The sequence below is a fragment of the Lynx rufus genome, unplaced genomic scaffold (genome assembly GCF_022079265.1).
Source record: "Lynx rufus isolate CCGP_SWC_20201006 ecotype Redwood Valley unplaced genomic scaffold, mLynRuf1.p SCAF_16, whole genome shotgun sequence".
In the NCBI taxonomy this organism is placed as follows: domain Eukaryota; kingdom Metazoa; phylum Chordata; class Mammalia; order Carnivora; family Felidae; genus Lynx; species Lynx rufus.
Window position 1 is genome coordinate 3,569,038 of NW_025814830.1, and position 17,558 is coordinate 3,586,595.

Here is a 17,558-nt window from a genome sequence, read left to right on the forward strand (position 1 = left end):
CCCCGGAGGTGGGAGGGGGTGGCTGGACCTCCCGGGGGTCGCCTGGGGTCGAGCAGCCGGTCCGAGGAGGACGAGACGTGAGGCTCGAACTGAGCTTTTTCTCCTGGCCACGGCCCCCAGATCCGGCTCCTCCTCCCACCACCTGGCGCGTGGGGACGGGTCCGCAGCCCCTTGTCCGCCCTACAACCCCCATGGGCTGCCGCCAGCCGCCGCCTCGGCTGCCACCCAGAACACGGCAGGGATAAGCGCAGGTGAGTCTGACCATGTCTGTCTCGGAGTCCTGGCCTTCTGCAACACCCCCACGACACCTGTCCATCCGTGAGCTCTGGTCTGCCCGTCCCTAATTTCCCCCTGCACTCTCCTTCCAGCCCATCTCTGATGTCTGCCTCCAAACCATGTGTGGCGAATTCCCCTTCGCCCCACATGCACCTCTTTCTCCCGGTCCCCTGTCTCGTATGCCCCCACCCCCATCCAACCTTCCTTCTGCACCCATGTCTGTCTGCCCAGCCCTCCTTTGTATCCTCGCCCATCTGTGATCTCTGGCCATCGCCTGTCAGTCTGTCCTTTATTCCTGCACCCCATCCGTTCTGCCAACCACTGTTTCTCTTCCAAAGATATTTCTGTCCTGGCGCTTCTAACTGTCCCTCTGTCCGCCCATCTCTTGCACTCCCATAAATTACACACCAGTCCATTCTTTATGGCTTGTCCATCCCAAATCGCAGTCCTTGACTTTCCCTGTGTCTGTTCATCTGTCCCTCCGTTCTGGGCCCCGGTTTGCCCTTCCCATTATCTCTGCCTCCCTTCCCCTTCTCTCTCCCTCCCTCAACTTGGTCCCTATCTCTGCATCCCGCACCTCCCATCCCACCCCAGCCACCACCGCACACCACAACCATCTCTTCTCTCTCTAACCCCGTCCCTCCCTTTCTCTCGGTCCTGTCCCCTTCTACCTGGACCTGGCCTGTTTCTCGTTCCTTGAACCCGCCGGGGCCCTGCTCATGCTGTTCCTGCTGCTGTGGATGCTTTACCCCACGCCAGCCCCACCACCCACTGCCGGTGGCCGCAGAGAGCCCCCCAGCTGCCCACTTCCTAGTCCCTTTGTGATATTTCCTCTGTTTCCTTTAGAGCACCTCTCACAGTGTGAGCACGTCTTGTTTGTTTATGTGGTGTCTGTTGACTTGCTTACTCCGTGTCTCCTCTCACTGGATTGTAACACCAGGAAGTCGGGGACTGTGTGGGGCGCGTTCTCTGCTGGCTCTGCAGCACCTGGCACAGTGCCTGGCATGTAGTTGGTGCTCAATGAATATTCGTCGAATGCATGAACGAAGAATGGCTGTCCCCTCGCCCGCCCACGCCTAAATTCTGTCCCTTTGTCTGGGCACCCCTAATCTCTGTCTCTTTATCTGTCCTTAATCTCTGCCCCTTGACTGGCCTCCCTAGTCTCTTCCTCCTTGTCCATTTGTCCCTGTTCTCCTTCCTCCCGTCCATTCACGCTGATCTGTGTCCCCTTGGTTGTCCAATCCGTTACTGTCGTCTTGCCTGCACCCCGAATTTCAGTCCTGTCTATCGGCCCCGGATTTCTTTCTCATCGTCTGTCCCTCCCCGGTCTACCTCCCCTGATCCACCTGGCCCCAATCTCTGTCCCCTCGCCTGTCCTTCCCTTTCTCTCTTTCCCTTTTTATCCTTTATCCATCCCTCTCTCAATCTCATCTCTCATCTGCACCCTCGTCCGGCCCCTTCCAAGCACAGAACCCACCGGCCGCCATGTCAGGAGACTACGAGGATGACCTCTGCCGGCGGGCACTCATCCTGGTCTCGGACCTCTGTGCGCGGGTCCGAGATGCCGACACCAGTGACAGGTGCCAGGAGTTCAACGACCTGCGAATTCGAGGCTATCCCCGGGGCCCAGATGCAGGTCAGCACCCCCAGCTGTCTCGGCCAGCCCCCTGTCTCTGCTACAGTCAATATTTTCAGAGAGTCAGAGCAGACTCGTTCAGCTTTCCGTTCTCCATGCGGCCCTGGCCAGTCCCTCTTAGGGTCTTGCCTCCATCCTGCTTGCTGCTGGTCCCCACACCTTTGATCTAAGGAGAAGGAACTAGGTGGGCCATCTGATTCCTGACCTTTTTGTGTTTGGCCCTGTGAGCCTCCTGCCCACTGCCCCCCACCCCAGCCACATACATGTCCCTTTCACATATCTGTTGTGTATCTTGCATAGTACTTAAAAGCTCAGGCTTTTGAGTCAGGCTGTCTGACTTGCCTGCATTCAAATCCCACTCCCCACCCCCCCCCGTGCCCCACCCCCGGCTACTTACTAATGGATGGCTTTAGGCAAGTAGCTCTCTTTCTGTGCCTCCGTTTCCTCCTGAAAATGGGGATAATAAAAGTGCCTACCTCATGGGGCGGCTGAGTGACTCAAGTGATGTAACACACGTGAAGTGCTTAGAACAAGCTGGGCACACAGTGGTCATGCAATAAATGCTGGGATGTACTTACTGAGCACCGACCGTGTCCCAGGCAGTACGCAAGGTCCTTTGCATTGTTCATCAAGCACCCACAACGCCCCTTTGCGGTACACAGAATCCTCATTTTCGATGGCGGAGGGGAGACTCAGAAGGGTGAAGTGACTTGCCCAAGGTCACCCAGCTAGGAAGCGGCAGGGTTCTGGACACCAGGAAATGTCATGAGTGGCCCTGAGGGACCCTGAGGAAGCATGCGTGTAGAAGTTATACCTAGAGCCACACTTGCTGAGTGCAGGGCGGAGCTCGACACCTCGCGCGCCAGATGTCCAGGGACAGTGATGAGGAATGAGGTCCAGAGAGCTGCCAGTTTGTTTTTTATTTTTATTTATTTATTTTTTCAACGTTTATTGATTTTTGGGGGGACAGAGAGAGACAGAGCATGGACGGGGGAGGGGCAGAGAGAGAGGGAGACACAGAATCGGAAACAGGCTCCAGGCTCCGAGCCATCAGCCCAGAGCCCGACGCGGGGCTCGAACTCACGGACCGCGAGATCGTGACCTGAGCCGAAGTCGGACGCTTAACCGACTGCGCCACCCAGGCGCCCCGAGAGCTGCCAGTTTGTGCTCAGAGTCTCACAGCCTGTAAGCAGAAGGGCCAGATTTGACCCCAGGAAGTCTAGTATACTGTGGCAATTTGGGGGTCCCCAAGCCCACCCTCCGTTTCTGTGATTCCCTAGAAGGACTCACAGAAATGCTGTTCTACTCCTGGGTACGCTTTATCCGGCAAAAGGATAGGGATGAAATTCTGCGAAGGGAAAGACACAGAGAGGAGGGTCCAGGAGAGACCAGGCGTGAGCTTCCAGTCTCGGTCACGTAGACGTGGCTGACCGCCCGTGTGGCTGACCTTCACCTCCGGCCCCTCTAGGGGCCGAGCTGATACGGCACGTCCTAGTCCCCCAGCGTCAGTCACGCTGCGGACCATCTGGCAGGGCCCATGGTTCCACAGGTAAACAAAAACACTTTCAGGGAGGAAGTTCAAGGACTTAGCGGTTCCTTCCCAGGAGCCGATCCAGGGCCAAACATTTCCTTGGGCAAGGTTGGTCTTTTACTGCACAGCTACATCACCTTGCCAAGCCCAAATGGCTCCCCAGACCGGGCGGACAGAAAGGAGAAATCTGTCGGAGTTTAGAGGATCGATGTTTTGACTTGGAGAGGGTCTGGGTCAGGCTGATGGTAGAGGCAAGCAGCTGTTCGTTTTTTCTCTCCTCGTCTCCACCTTGTCCTCCCAAACGGCCCCCCTTTCTCCACTCTTCCCAGGTATAGGAGGCTGGCAAGCCCTTGCTTTGGTTTTTAGCAGGTCCCCAGAACTCTAAGCAGATGTTGGTCACTTGGAAAGGAACACCCTAAGGGGCGGAGGGGAGTAGGAATTTCAGAGTTTGGCCATCGCCAGTTGTACGGCCCCCCAGGGTCACTTCCTGTCTCTCAGAGCCTCCTCGTCCTCGTCTGTAAAATGGGATCGATCGCAGTGCGGTGCGGATCCACACCACAGACTGCTGACTTAGATGCCCTGGTCAGTTCGGGACGGGAGGGCGTCCCCTCACCACCCGGCGTCCCCTGCAGGGACAGGACACAGCCAGTCCACTCAGCTGTCCTCGCTGCCAATAGCTTAGCCAATAGCTTCTCCCCACCCGCCATAATCTAGAGTCCGCACGGTGCACGAAATACCCCTGTGTTCTCCCTCGCTGAGACCCAGGAGTCAATCCCAAAACAGATTCACGTTCCCTGGAGGAGCCCTACTCCTGGCACCACTTCCTGAATGACCCAGGAACCTCTGGCTCGAGAACTAGGCTGTTCCCTGGGTTTCTCTGAAAGGCACATCAGCACACAGGAAGCATTTGCAAGGCGTTAGCCGTGGCGGCTGCTGATGCTGGGTTACACATGGCGGCAGCGGTATCACCAAACGTAACAATATTTGTCAGTCGAATGATAACCCGCGTCCCAAATACCATTTCTTGGGAAATAGCGAAGTGTGACAGCTCTGGAGCCAGGCGCTCCGGGGTCAAGGTCTGACTCCAGCGCTGACCTGTGGGGACTCTGCCCAGGAGACTTTGGGTCCGTTGACCTCAGTTTCCTTTTGTGGAAAGCAGGTGTTAATAAGGTCGCCAAGCTCCCAGGGCGCCTGTCAGGCACGAGTAAACCAATGCCAATATGGCACTTAGGTGTCTGGGACATAGTGACCATTCCGTAGACATCTCAGCGATGGGTCCCTTTTACCTCCACCGTAAGAGGCAGGACTTCCTATTTGGCAAACGGGGAACGTGGGGCTCAGAGTGCTTAAGATATGCTCCCGGGGCCACGCGGCAAACACAGATTTGAACTCTTGTCGTGGGAGGAGTCACGCCGGCTCCTCTCTCCTTGGTCATCTCCGAGCATTTGGGGGGACGTTGGGTGTGTCCTCTTCTAGAGAGGCAGCACGGGCTAGTGATTCAGAATCAGCTCCGAAGACAGACCGCGCTTTCAAATCCCAGATCTGTCCTTGACTGCTTGCGCAGCGTTATTCAAGTCGCTCCACCTCTCTGTGCCTCGGTTTCCTCATCTTTAAAACGGTTATATAGAGATACCCAGCCTGCGGGGCCGGGGAGTTGAAGTAAACGGACGTCAGGTGCCTAGGACAATGCATGGCGAATGCTAAAGGTTAGCTCTTTGGGGACAGCAGTGGGAGGATAAGCTCTGACCCCACCCTGACCCCTGACCTTTGTCCTCACTCTCTCCAGACATCTCCGTGAGCCTGCTGTCGGTCATCGTGACATTCTGTGGCATTGTCCTTCTGGGCGTCTCCCTCTTCGTGTCCTGGAAATTGTGCTGGGTGCCCTGGCGGGACAAGGGAGGCTCAGCGGTGGGCGGGGGCCCCCTGCGCAAAGACCTAGGCCCTGGGGTCGGGCTGGCAGGCCTGGTGGGCGGTGGCGGGCCCCACCTGGGGGCCGGCCTGGGTGGCCATCCTCTGCTGGGGGGTCCACACCACCACGCCCACACCGCCCACCATCCGCCCTTCGCTGAGCTGCTGGAGCCAGGCAGCCTAGGGGGCTCTGACCCCCCCGAGCCCTCGTACTTGGACATGGACTCGTATCCAGAGGCCGCGGCAGCTGCAGTGGCCGCTGGGGTCAAACCGAGCCAGACATCTCCTGAACTGCCCTCTGAGGGAGGTGCGGGCTCTGGGCTGCTCCTGCTGCCCCCCAGTGGTGGGGGCCTGCCCAGTGCCCAGTCGCATCAGCAGGTCACAAGCCTGGCACCCACCACCAGGTGAGACAGGCTACTGGGCTGGGGGTCCACTCTGAACTTCTGTTCCTCCTCTGTGTCTCTTCCCCAGATATGGTTCTTCTGAGCCCTGCAAGAGGTCCAGAGGCCTAGAGGTCCAGAGTCCTGAGTCCTGGGGCAGGAAGGGGCTGGGGGGTGTGGACTCCTGGGTCCTGGGGAGAGAAGAGGCTAGGGCCCCAGACTCCAGGGTCTGAGGGAGGAGGAGCTTAGAGACCTGGACTCTCAGATTCAGAGAGCACAGGACCGCAGAATGAAGATTAGACCCCCGAGGCCCTGAGACACAAAGCGATTCGTGTCTTTCACCCTAAGCCAGGATTGGTGGTGGGACCTGGGATCCGTCTGATTGCTATCCGTCTGAGCATGTCATTGAGCACCTAATATGAACTAGACCCGAGCTGGGTGTTGGAAAAACAAGTGAGCGTGGCAGCCAGACCCTGCCGTCATGCCACGTACGGTCCGGGGCAAGTGGGTCCCCAGAGAGGCCAGCCCAGCCCAGCCGGGCCAGTGCTGCCGGAAAGTGGCTTAGGGGGCCACTTTAGCCGTGGGAGTCCAAGGAGTCGCTGATTCGGTCTGGGAGGGGGCTGGGGCCTTCCAGAGATGGCTGAGACCTACAGAGTGAGGAAGAGTTAGCCGGGCACAGAGGTAGGGGTGTGAGCCGGGCCTTCCAGGAGGAGAGAGCGGCCAGTGCAAAGGCTAGAGAGGAAGGAGGTCACAGTGCATTGTGGGAACTGCCAGCAGTCACTATGGCCGGCCAGCACGTGTGCGAAAAGGAGGAGATGTGGCTGCGGCTGTGGGTGGGGCCAGACCACACAGGGTATTGGGGCCTCCAATGCCTGGCTGAGGGGCGGGGACGCTGTCCTGTGAGCAGGAGGGGCAGGGCCAGTTTTGGGTGTAGAAAGACCTCTCCGGGGCCACATAGGGGTGGACTAGAGGGACAGACTGGAGACCAGTAGTCCAGGCAGGAGAGGAGGAAGTTGAGCTGAGACTGTGGGCACGGGGATTAAAGGGCAAGGTCAGGGGGCAGGAGAGATGAGACTCGGGGCGGATGGCTGTGGGGTAGGAGGGGTGGGGACAGGTGCTAACAGCACCCATCCTGGCCTGGTGATTGGGTGGGTGTCAGATCAGAGGATCTAGGAAGAGGAGTGGGTGTGAGGGAGACCTTGAGCTCATCTGGATCTTGTTGAGTGTAAGGCCTCTGGGGCAGTGTCCAGGGAAACTGCCTTCAGAAGGATCGTCTTGGGCCCCAGACAGTAATGGGAGAAGGTCCCAGGACCCTGGTAATCCCAGAACCTGGCCAGGGGCCCAGGGGCTCATGGGAGATGTAGTTTGGGGTCTCTGGGGAAGCCCCGCCCCCATTACATACATGGAGACACTGAGGCTCAGAGGGTGTCGGTGACCTGCTCAAAGTCACCCCGGGAGCAAGGAGTGGCGGGGGATCTGTAGCTGGAGCCCCCACCCCCACCCCCACATCCCTTTCCAAGACTGGAGCCTCCTGCTCCCCCACCCGGGCCTGCCTCTCAGCACATCTGGGGTTGCCCGTCGCTAGGGGCCCCATCACGCGGACTTCACCCTAGGGGTGATTGTCCACGCGGGACAGGGCAGATGAGCCGGGGGGCCACGGGGACGGGGGAGTTCGGGAGAGGGGAGGGGCGGGCTTTAGGGGGTTGGGGGGAGGCGAGGATGGCTCTGGCGTCTGGCCTGCAGATCTCGGTGGAGCACGGGGACCCCGGAGGAGGAGTGGGTCTGGGAGAAGGCGCTGAGCCCAGCGGGGAAGGGCGTGCAGGGTCTGGTGGGAAGCCGAGGCCGGGAGCGGGTCACATTTAGCAGACAAAAGGCTGTTGGTGGGTGTGGAAACCTGGGACGCAGATGAGCCTGTCCAGGGAAAGCGTGTGTGTGTGTGTGTGTGTGTGTGTGTGTGTGTGTGTGTGTGAAGGGGAGAAGAGGCCCAGAGGGGCCCGAGAGGGGAGCTCTGGGCTTCCAGAATGTCCCATCGACACTAGGAACGGTGCAGAAGGGAGTTGAGAGAGACAGGCCAGGCCAGGTGGAGCGGTGGTCAGGTGGGAAATGTGATACTGGGGCTAAGGCAGGTTGGGGAGATTTGAAGAAGGTTCAGGAGGTCTGGGCTGTGTGGGGCCTCTGGAGTCCAGAGAGGTTATTCTGGGTCATGCACTTGAGGTCAGGGGGAGGCTTCTGGAAGCCGGTGCATAAGCAGATGCTAGCTGGAGCTAGTTTAGAGACCGGGATACCCCGCACCCCCCCCCCCCAACACAGGTGGAGAAACTGAGGCTCAGAGAGCGCGAGTGGCTGGCTCGAGGTCATAGTGAACCAGGGTGGGATCTGTGGCCACCCAGATGCGGTGTTGGGGGAAGAGGCAGGGAGGAGTCTCCCGGGTCTTTAGATGCTGTCAAAGATCCCCACCTTTGTCAGTGGCCCCACCTTGGTCTTCCCCACCCCCCCACAGGTACCCGGCCCTACCCCGGCCCCTCACCCAGCAGACCCTGACCCCTCAGCCGGACCCTGGCAGTGAGGAGCGGCCGCCTGCCCTACCCTTACCCTTGCCAGGCGGTGAGGAAAAAGCCAAACTCATCGGGCAGATCAAGCCCGAGCTGTACCAGGGGACTGGACCCGGTGGCCGGCGCGGTGGCGGGGCCGCGGGCTCGGGAGAGGCCGGAGGGGGGGCGCCCTGCGGCCGCATCAGTTTTGCCCTGCGGTACCTCTATGGCTCCGACCAGCTGGTGGTGCGGATCCTGCAGGCCTTGGACCTCCCGGCCAAGGACTCCAATGGCTTCTCAGACCCCTACGTCAAGATCTACCTGCTGCCGGACCGCAAGAAAAAGTTCCAGACCAAGGTCCGGAGCGAGGGTCCTGGACATCCGGGTCCCACGGAGGAGGGGGAGGGGGTCTGACTCCTGAGGCTGAGGGAAGAGGGGCTGGGGGTCTGGACTCCCGGGCCCGAGGGAGGAGGGGCTGGGGTCTGGCCTCCTGGGTCCTTGGGACGCGGCTGATGGGTGTGGTGTCCGTCTGCCCCCTCCCCCACCCCCTGCAGGTGCACAGGAAGACTCTGAACCCTGTATTCAACGAGACATTCCAGTTCTCGGTGCCCCTGGCCGAGCTGGCCCAGCGCAAACTGCACTTTAGCGTCTATGACTTCGACCGCTTCTCACGGCACGACCTGATCGGCCAAGTGGTGCTGGACAACCTCCTGGAACTGGCTGAGCAGCCCCCCGACCGCCCACTGTGGAGGGACATCGTGGAGGGCGGCTCGGTCAGTGGCCCCTGCATCCCTCTTCCTGGGGACCCAGGACCCCTCAGTTTCCGACCTCTCTGCCCTTGGACTTCATAACCCTCTAACTTCTTGACCCAGGCTTTTCTTTTGAAATTTATTTTATTGCGAAATATTGCAAGCACACAAGCAAAGTGTAGAGGTTGATATCATGGACCCCCATCCTCCCCCCCCCACCCTGTCAAATGCTGACGTCATGCCTGGACCCCAGACCTCCCAACTCCTGACTCCCCCTTTGACATCTGATGGTAACAACTGGGAAAATTGTAACAGACACCCACCAACCACCTCCTCATAACTTCATGGCGTGATCCTACGACGTTTGCCCTCTGACCCGAAATTCCTGACCTTCCACCGTCCTGACCCCGGAATTCCCAGCTTGTAGTTTTCTGACTTCCTTCACCTTCCAACCTCCTGGCTTTCCAGTTCCCAAGCTTCCTGAAACCCCAGCCCCTCTGATCTCTGAACCTTTTACGTTTCAAACCCATGACCTCCAGATCTAATCTCATCCTCTGGTCTCTGCCTGAATCCTGATAGCCTCATCCCCCCGGGCCTCAGACATACCTGGGTCCCCAGTATCCCCACACCCCCAGTTCCTCCAGCAACCAGATTGTAGGGTCCACAACGCCCAGCACCGACCCCCCGCTACTGGCCAACTTCCTCTGTCCATCCAGTCGCTCTAACATGCTCGTTGGGTGTCCTGACCCCTTCTGCACCCCCAAGCCTCAAACCCCCAATTCCTAGGCCCTCTCGGGTCTGATCTGTGCATGTCACAACGTTCCAGCTGTCTGCCGATGTGGGGCAGCTGTGTGTGCACTGGGTGTGAGCCCTGTCCTAGCTTTGTCCAGATGATGGCCACACTCGAGGTCCTGCCCTCCTCTGAGCCTCAGTTTCACCATCTGCATGATGACACAATTAAATTGGGTGCCCGCAGCTCTTCCTACAGTCCCCTTCCTCCTGCCTCCACCTTGTCTCCTTGTGTCTGTCACTTCTTCTTTCCTCCCCCCTCATTATCACCAGAGGTCTTCACTCATTTATTTGTGCCTTCATTCCTTAAACAGTTGACTTTTTTCGTTTCAGGATCAGGCCCCGGGGACCCCACACAGTCCTCGGGGGCTCCAGGTCTAGGTGGTCACAGTTAGCTGTCAAGGGCAGGGAGTGGGGGGTCCAGGGACCTGGGCTTCATCAGTGTGGTAGGGAGGCCAGGGGCCCAGATGACGCCGAAGGACAGGGCAGGGCGGGTCCTGGGCCCGGGGCCAACTCAGCCCCCGTTCCAGGTCTGTGTGGAGTGTGCGAGTCTCTGTCTCCTCTGTGGCCTCACTTAGGGCTGGTGTGTCCCCTGCCCTCCCTAAGACTGACTTCTCAGTGTCTGTCACACTGTTTGGATCTCTGTCCCTCATTCTGGGTAGGTTTCTGTCTCTCTCTGTCTCTCTCTGTCTCTCTCTCTCTCTCTGGGCCTTTGCCCTTCTCCCCACCTCATTCTGGGTCTCTTTCACTCTGTCCAGGTCTCCATACCCTCCACCAAGTCTCTATACCCATTTCTTGGGATCTCCTGCCCCTTGGGGCTCTGGCATCCCCCCCCCCCCAACCCGGACTCTGTCTCTCTCCTCTGGGTCTCTGTCTCCCTCTCCTCCCGGTCTCTGTATTCTTTTTCTGAAGTCTCGCTTATTGTCTGTCTGTATGTCTGTCTCTCTCTCTCTTTCTCTCTCTGAGTCTCTATGCCCCCTCTCTGGGTTTTCTTGCATTAGGACTCTGTGGGTCTGCCTTTCAAGCTATAGCTCTCAGTGCCTTGGTCCTTGTCACAGCCTACATTTCACTGTGCGTGCGTGCTCTGTCTCTCTCTCTCTCCCTCTCTCTCCTGCTCCCTCCCTGCACTCGTGCCTCTTCCCATCCTCCCTGCAGAACAAACCAGCTTTGCTGGTGGCAGGCAGCTGCGACCAAGGAGTTACCAGGTTTGGCAGAGTCAGACTGTGAAGTGGGTGGGCAACCTGAGTCCTGGATGTCAAGGAGGAGAGCTGGAGGTTCCAGATGGGAGAGAACGTGAGGCAGAGACAGGGGAGACTGAGGCAGGGCACGGCTGAACCCCTTTCCCCAACTGCAGGAAAAGGCAGATCTCGGGGAGCTCAACTTCTCACTCTGCTACCTCCCCACCGCCGGGCGCCTCACCGTGACCATCATCAAAGCCTCTAACCTCAAAGCGATGGACCTCACTGGCTTCTCAGGTGGGTTCGTGAGGCGCTGGGACCTAACGGGGGAGCATCTGGGGGCCCGGGCTCCTGGGTCTGAGGGAGGAGGGGCTGGGGGTGAGGCCTCCTGGGTCTGAGGGAGGAGGAGCCGGGGTTCTGGATTCCCGGGTCTGAGGGAGGAGGGGCTGGGGGCCTGGACTCCCGGGTCTGAGGGATGAAGGGCTGGGGGCCCAGACTTCTGGGTCTGAGGGAGGAGGGGTTGGGCGCAGGACTCCTGGGTCTGAGGGAGGAGGGGTCTGGGGACCCAGACTTCTGGGTCTGAGGGAGGAGGGGCTGGGGGCAGGACTCCTGGGTCTGAGGGAGGACGGGTTGGGGGCTAGGATTCCTAAGTCTGAGGGAAGAGGGGTCTGGGGGCCCAGACTTCTGGGTCTGAGGGAAGAAGGGCTGGGGGTGAGGACTCCTGGGTCTGAGGGAGGTGGGGCTGGGGGCCTAGACTTCTGTGTCTGAGGGAAGACGGCAATGGGGACCCAGACCCATGGGTTGGACTGGGGTCTGAGGGAGGAGGTCGAGTCGGTTCAGGGCTCTCCATGCCCACCCCCAGACCCCTACGTGAAGGCCTCTCTGATCAGCGAGGGGCGGCGTCTGAAGAAGCGGAAAACCTCTATCAAGAAGAACACGCTGAACCCCACGTACAACGAGGCGCTCGTGTTCGATGTGGCCCCGGAGAGCGTGGAGAGCGTGGGGCTCAGCATCGCGGTGGTAGACTATGATTGGTGAGGGTCATGGCCCGGGCCGGGGGGGGCGGGAGGCCAGGGGATGGGACCGAGCCCGCCCCCTCCCTCCCGAAGTGCTCAACGCCCCCCCCCCCCCAGCATCGGGCACAACGAGGTGATCGGTGTGTGCCGCGTGGGCCCGGACGCCGCCGACCCCCACGGCCGCGAGCACTGGGCGGAGATGCTGGCCAACCCCCGCAAGCCCGTGGAACACTGGCACCAGCTGGTGGAGGTGAGCTGGGCGGCCTCCCAGTGACACTCGGGACGCCATTCATGCACTCATCTAGTCATTCCGGCCTAGGGTGGACTCTAGACCACCTAGGTTGGAATCCCTGTTCTACCAACTTCAGCTGTGTGATTTAGGGCAAGTCACTTGACCTCTCTGTGTCTCAGGTAATTCTACTGAGAAATGGGGTTGTTGTTACTGTTTATAAAATTTTTTAAGTTTATTTATTTCTTTTTGAGAAAGAGTGAACATGAGCAGGGGAGGGGCAGAGAGAGAGAGAGAATTCCAAGCAGGCTCTGAGCTCTGAGCACAGAGCCGGATGAGGGGCTCGAACTCAACTAACCAGGAGATCATGACCTCAGCCAAAAATGAGAGTCGAATGCTTAACCGACTGAGCCCCCCAGGCACCCCTGGGGTTGTTAATAGCATCTAAAGTTAGGACAGATAGGGGGATTCAGTGAGTTAATGCAGGATTCAGTGTCTGCCTCTCCTTAAGGGCTCAGCAAATGGTCAGCTACTGTTACTATTATTTCCCATGATACTAAGTCCAAAATAAAGGGGGAAAACTGAGTGAGGGAGCTGGGTTGGGGTTTTGGGGGGTTCGGTTTTGGTTCAGTTTGTTTTAAACAGGCTGTAGTTGAAAGTCAGTGGATTGTGGTGTACTGGGTGGGGATCAACAACTTTTTCTTTCTTTTTTTTTCTTTAATTAATTTTATTTATTTTTGAGAGAGATGAGGCGGGGGAGAAAGAGAATCTTAAGCAGGCTTCATGTGCACCGTGGAGCCAGCTACAGGGCTCGATCTCAGGACCCTGAGATAGTGACCTGAGCTGAAATCGAGTCAGACTTAACCGACTGAGCTACCCAGATGCCCCCCAAATTTTTTCTTTTTTTTTTTTTTTTAATTTTTTTTTTCAACGTTTATTTATTTTTGGGACAGAGAGAGACAGAGCATGAACGGGGGAGGGGCAGAGAGAGAGGGAGACACAGAATCGGAAACAGGCTCCAGGCTCTGAGCCATCAGCCCAGAGCCCGACGCGGGGCTCGAACTCACGGATCGCGAGATCGTGACCTGGCTGAAGTCGGACGCTTAACCGACTGCGCCACCCAGGCGCCCCCCAAATTTTTTCTTAAGAAGAAAATAAAGTCTTGGGGTGCCTGGGTGGCTCAGTCAGTTAAGCGTCCGACTTCAGCTCAGGTCTTGATCTCACGGTTCATGGATTCAAGCCCTGTGCCTGGAGCCTGCTTGGGATTCTCTCTCTTTCCCTCTTTCTCTTCCCCTCCCCCACTCACGCTTTCTCTCTCTCCAAAATAAATAAACTAAAAAATAATAATAATAAAGCGATGTGCATTGCAGTATACTTCCTCTTCATTGTTTTCAACATTTTAAAAACTATCTTAACTTTCTGGGGAAAAAAATTAACCATAAAAAAGATGTAAAAAGAAGGCTGCTTATTTTTTCTTTCGTCTCAGTCTCTAATATGACACAGGACCGGCCTCTGTTTAAAATTTGATATTTTGGGGGCATCGGGGTGGCTCAGTCGGTTAAGCGTCCGACTTCGGCTCAGGTCATGATCTCACAGTTTGTGGGTTCGAGCCCTGACTGGGGCTCTGTGCTGACAGCCCAGAGCCTGGAGCCTGCTTCAGATTCTGTCTCCTTCTCTCCCTGCCTTTCCCCCGCTCACACTCTGTCTCTCTCTCTCTCACTCTCTCAAAAATAAATAAACATTAAAAAAATTTTTTTAATTTGATATTTTGCACATCGTGGATTTTTTTTTTCTTGGGTTAATCTTGATTTTTCAAAATATCGCATTGCAAGAGTAGTTCCCTTGATTGCTGAGTTTGGGCACAGCTGAAAGTTTGCACCCAGGGTGGACGGACTCCTCCTGGGCCTGACTGTAGCCTAGCTTTGGACTTTTCTTTGAGGGGTGAGGAGGGATTTTAAGCAGCAGAGCCCAGGGCTCAAGCGTGAGGTTTGAAAAGACCATGGCTCTATTTAGAGGGACAGATGGTAGCTCCTTTCTCCTTCCACCGCTCACTCTTCCCCTAGTTTACTCGCTCGTTTCACCAACTTCTCCAGAAGCTTCTGTGTGCTGTGCTCGTGCTGGGCAATGCTGGGAGCACAGAGAGGGGTGGAATCCGGGCTGAGTGAGGTCCTGACCCCCGACTTTCAGCTAGTGGCGCACCATAGTGCATGGCCCCAGAGGGTCTTTCTACCCCCCCCCCCCGCACTGACTCTGCCCCCTCTCGGCCCGCAGCCCTCCCTGGCTCCCCAGAGGCTCCAAGACAGGGTCTCAGCTTCTCTGAGGCGAGTTGAGTGGAAAGCGAGGTTCGATGTCTTATTGTGTTGCTTATTAGCGATTGTCTTGCCTCTGTCCCCCATATCTGAACCTTCTGGATTTCCTCATTTCAGGAAAAGACTTTGTCCAGCTTCACGAAAGGCAGCAAAGGATTGTCAGAGAAAGAGAACTCAGAGTGAGGGGTAAGGAACCGAGACCAGGGGAGGACGGAGGTTGGAGTCCCGGACTCCTGGGTCCGAGGGAGGAGGGGCTGGGAACCTGGAATCCTGGGCCAGATGACGGAGGGACAATGGGCCAGGATTCCTGAGTCCCTGGGAGTGTTGATGGAACTACAGCAGGTCACGGGCCTGCTCTCTGCCGTCGCTGACATCTCCTCCCTGTCCGGTCCTGCAGGTCTGGCCTAGGCCCAGGATCGGACCAGGCCCCCTCAGGACCCCATCCCTTCCTGCCCGGACTGTGAATTCATCTCCTCGAAGCCATAACGTCCGAGCTGCGTGGTGCGGGGCTGCCTGGGCCCACCCATCCTTCTACCCCGCGAGGCGCGAGGGTGGGAGGCAGGCGGGCCCAGCTCCCTGTTTCAGGGTTGGGGGGGGCATTCAGTCTCCACTGTGTCTGTCTTCCCTTCCCCAGGGGTCCTCTTCCAGGCAAGGGGCCATGCATGTCTGGGGGACCCCAGCCCCCCAAACCCTTCGTCTTTCTGTCTGTCTCTTTGCTGTTTGTCCAAGACTTGGTGTCCCGACCCTTGTTCTTGCTGTGAATGTCAACAGACCGATCCTCGGTATTCCCCCAGACACACACACACACACACCTGTGTCTACCCTTTCTGTTCAACACACCCTGCGTCTGGCCGATCCCCCCACTGCTGCTGCTACCAACACCGGAATAAACACACACCGTGGGTCTCACTCCACCTGGGGCTCCTGTCCTCTCTGGGACCGGGAAGCTGGGTTGGAACATCCTGGCTCTGGGTTCAGACCAAAGTTTTATTCACTGGCCGAGTGACCTCTGGCAACTAAATTGGTCTCTTTGGAGCCTCAGTTTGTAAATGTTACGTATGCCATGACCCTTATGATTGTAAGACACAAAATGCAACCCAAACTACCATAAGCCACAGGCAGGACTGAAAGCTCTTTGTACATGGTGAGTCTGAGCATACAGAAGGACTTCAGGCATGGTCAGATCAAGGTGTTCAAGTGACTCTGCATTGCTCCTTATGAACTCATTCTCAGGCAAGCCTTTGCAATAGTAATAAGCTTGGAGCCATTTGGAGCTCCAAGCTTATAATGCTGTATCTGTTGTGATGGCTTCAGCTGCATAAAACGGAATTCCACCAGAAAGAGCTGAAAAGATAGAGATTTCTTTTGCTCGCATAACAAACCTTTCAAAGACACGCAGGCCCGGTGTTAGTTCAGCTGCTCGGCAACGTCAGGCACAGGGTTGACATCTCTGAGATTCGTTTTGCCTTCCCTTCGTGAATACAGACCACGGCAGTACCGTGCATTACGTTCTCACGCGGTGGCATCCAAAACAGGAAATGTGGGGGGGCGCCTGGGTGGCTCAGTCGGTTAAGCATCCGACTCCTGGTTTCGGCTCAGGTCGTGATCTCATGGTTCGTGAGTTCAAGCCCCACACTGGGCTCTGCGCTGGCAGCACGGAGCCTGCTTGGGATTCTTTCTCTCTCTCCCTCCCTCTGCCCCATCCCCCACTTGTGCTGTCTCTGTCTCTCTCAAAATAAATAAACTTTAAAAAATAAAAATAAAAAATAAATAAAGCGGGAAGTGTGGCAGGGCCCTCCCCTTGTGTGTTGGTCCCTAGACAGGCTCTCCTTATTTTTCATTTGCCAGAACCAGGAGCAGTGGCCACCCGGGTTGCAAAGCAGCCTGGGAAACCCAACTGTGTGGGTTTTGCCAGCAAGGCAGCACGGAGAGGGGAGTGATCGTTGGGCAGGAAATTAACGGGACCTACCGCAATCGCCCTCAGAAGATCATTTCAGAGGAGACAAAATTGGTTTCCCGCCCCCCCCCCCCCTGCTTCCGTACCATTGAGGAACAGTATTCTGACTGGTCCTGTTAGCGCCTTGGATGACCACTTCAGACCAGTCACGAATCCAGCTGGCAAGCTTCCTGTTGGCACCCTCTCCCATGACTGAGGCCCCCTCCCCTCCCCACCTTGCTGGGATTGGCTCAGGACCCCCTCAGGACCTCATCCCTTCCTGTCCAGCTGGGAATTCATCCCCTGAAGTCATAAGGTTCTTTTTTTTTTTTCTCCCAGTTTAATCACTTATTTTGAGAGAGAGCGAGAGCACTTGAGCATGAGCAGGGGAGGGGCAGAGAGAGATCAGTGCAGAGCCTGACACGGGGGCTTGAACTCATGAACCGTGAGATCATGATCCAAGCTGAGATCCACAGTCAGACGCTTAACCGACAGAGCCACCCAGGTGCCCCCGTCTCTCCGCTTTTTAGAGAACATACAGCACTGATTTTTTTTTTCATTGAACTCCAGCTAGGGGTACATTTTACTCTCTTTTCTCAAGGAGAGAGCAGCACTTCTCAAACCCTAATAAATGTCAGGGTTATAAAGATATAATCGCACTTGTAAAGTTCATCCTGAAGGTAAATAGGGCAGCCTATTAGCATCTACAAGAATTGCAAGCTAATTTTAACTTAATAAATATCCTGAAAATTCCCCTAAGGAGACAGCCCATCATGCCAAAGAGACTTATGCTTTAAAAAAAGTTTTTTTTAACGTTTATTCATTTTTAAGAGACAGAGCGTGAGTGGGGGAGGCACAGAGAGAGAGAGGGAGACACGGAATTGAAGCAGGCTCTAAGCTGTCAGCACAGAGCCCGACGCAGGGCTCGAACCCATGAACTGCGAGATCATGACCTGCGTCGAGGTCGGACACTTAACTGACTGAACCACCCGGCGCCCCCAAAGAAACTTATGTTTTAAATTAATGTCATGCTCTACTGGTTTCTTGGGCGTGCTGCTAGTTTACTTTTCTTGCAATCTGTGATGATGCC

At 56.8% G+C, this 17,558-nt stretch overlaps 1 protein-coding gene across 1 annotated transcript; it reads left to right on the top strand.

Moving 5' to 3' along the window:
• Positions 1–15,418, top strand: SYT3 (synaptotagmin 3). Its single transcript, XM_047079137.1, has 10 exons — positions 1–251; positions 1,747–1,912; positions 5,230–5,755; positions 8,232–8,619; positions 8,817–9,035; positions 11,155–11,275; positions 11,841–12,012; positions 12,112–12,244; positions 14,650–14,718; positions 14,930–15,418. Exons 2-9 carry the CDS (start codon positions 1,762–1,764, stop codon positions 14,713–14,715), a joined length of 1,776 nt encoding a protein of 591 aa, XP_046935093.1. The 5' UTR covers positions 1–251; positions 1,747–1,761; the 3' UTR covers positions 14,716–14,718; positions 14,930–15,418.
• Positions 15,419–17,558: the final 2,140 nt, after the last annotated feature.

Excerpts from the sequence above, each read along its gene's own strand:
- SYT3 (XM_047079137.1), top strand. The coding sequence starts at position 1,762 with ATGTCAGGAGACTACGAGGATGACCTCTGCCGGCGGGCACTCATCCTG. Across the intron at positions 5,756-8,231 it reads AGCCTGGCACCCACCACCAG|GTACCCGGCCCTACCCCGGC; the intron begins GTGAGACAGGCT and ends ACCCCCCCACAG. Across the intron at positions 9,036-11,154 it reads ACATCGTGGAGGGCGGCTCG|GAAAAGGCAGATCTCGGGGA; the intron begins GTCAGTGGCCCC and ends CCCCAACTGCAG.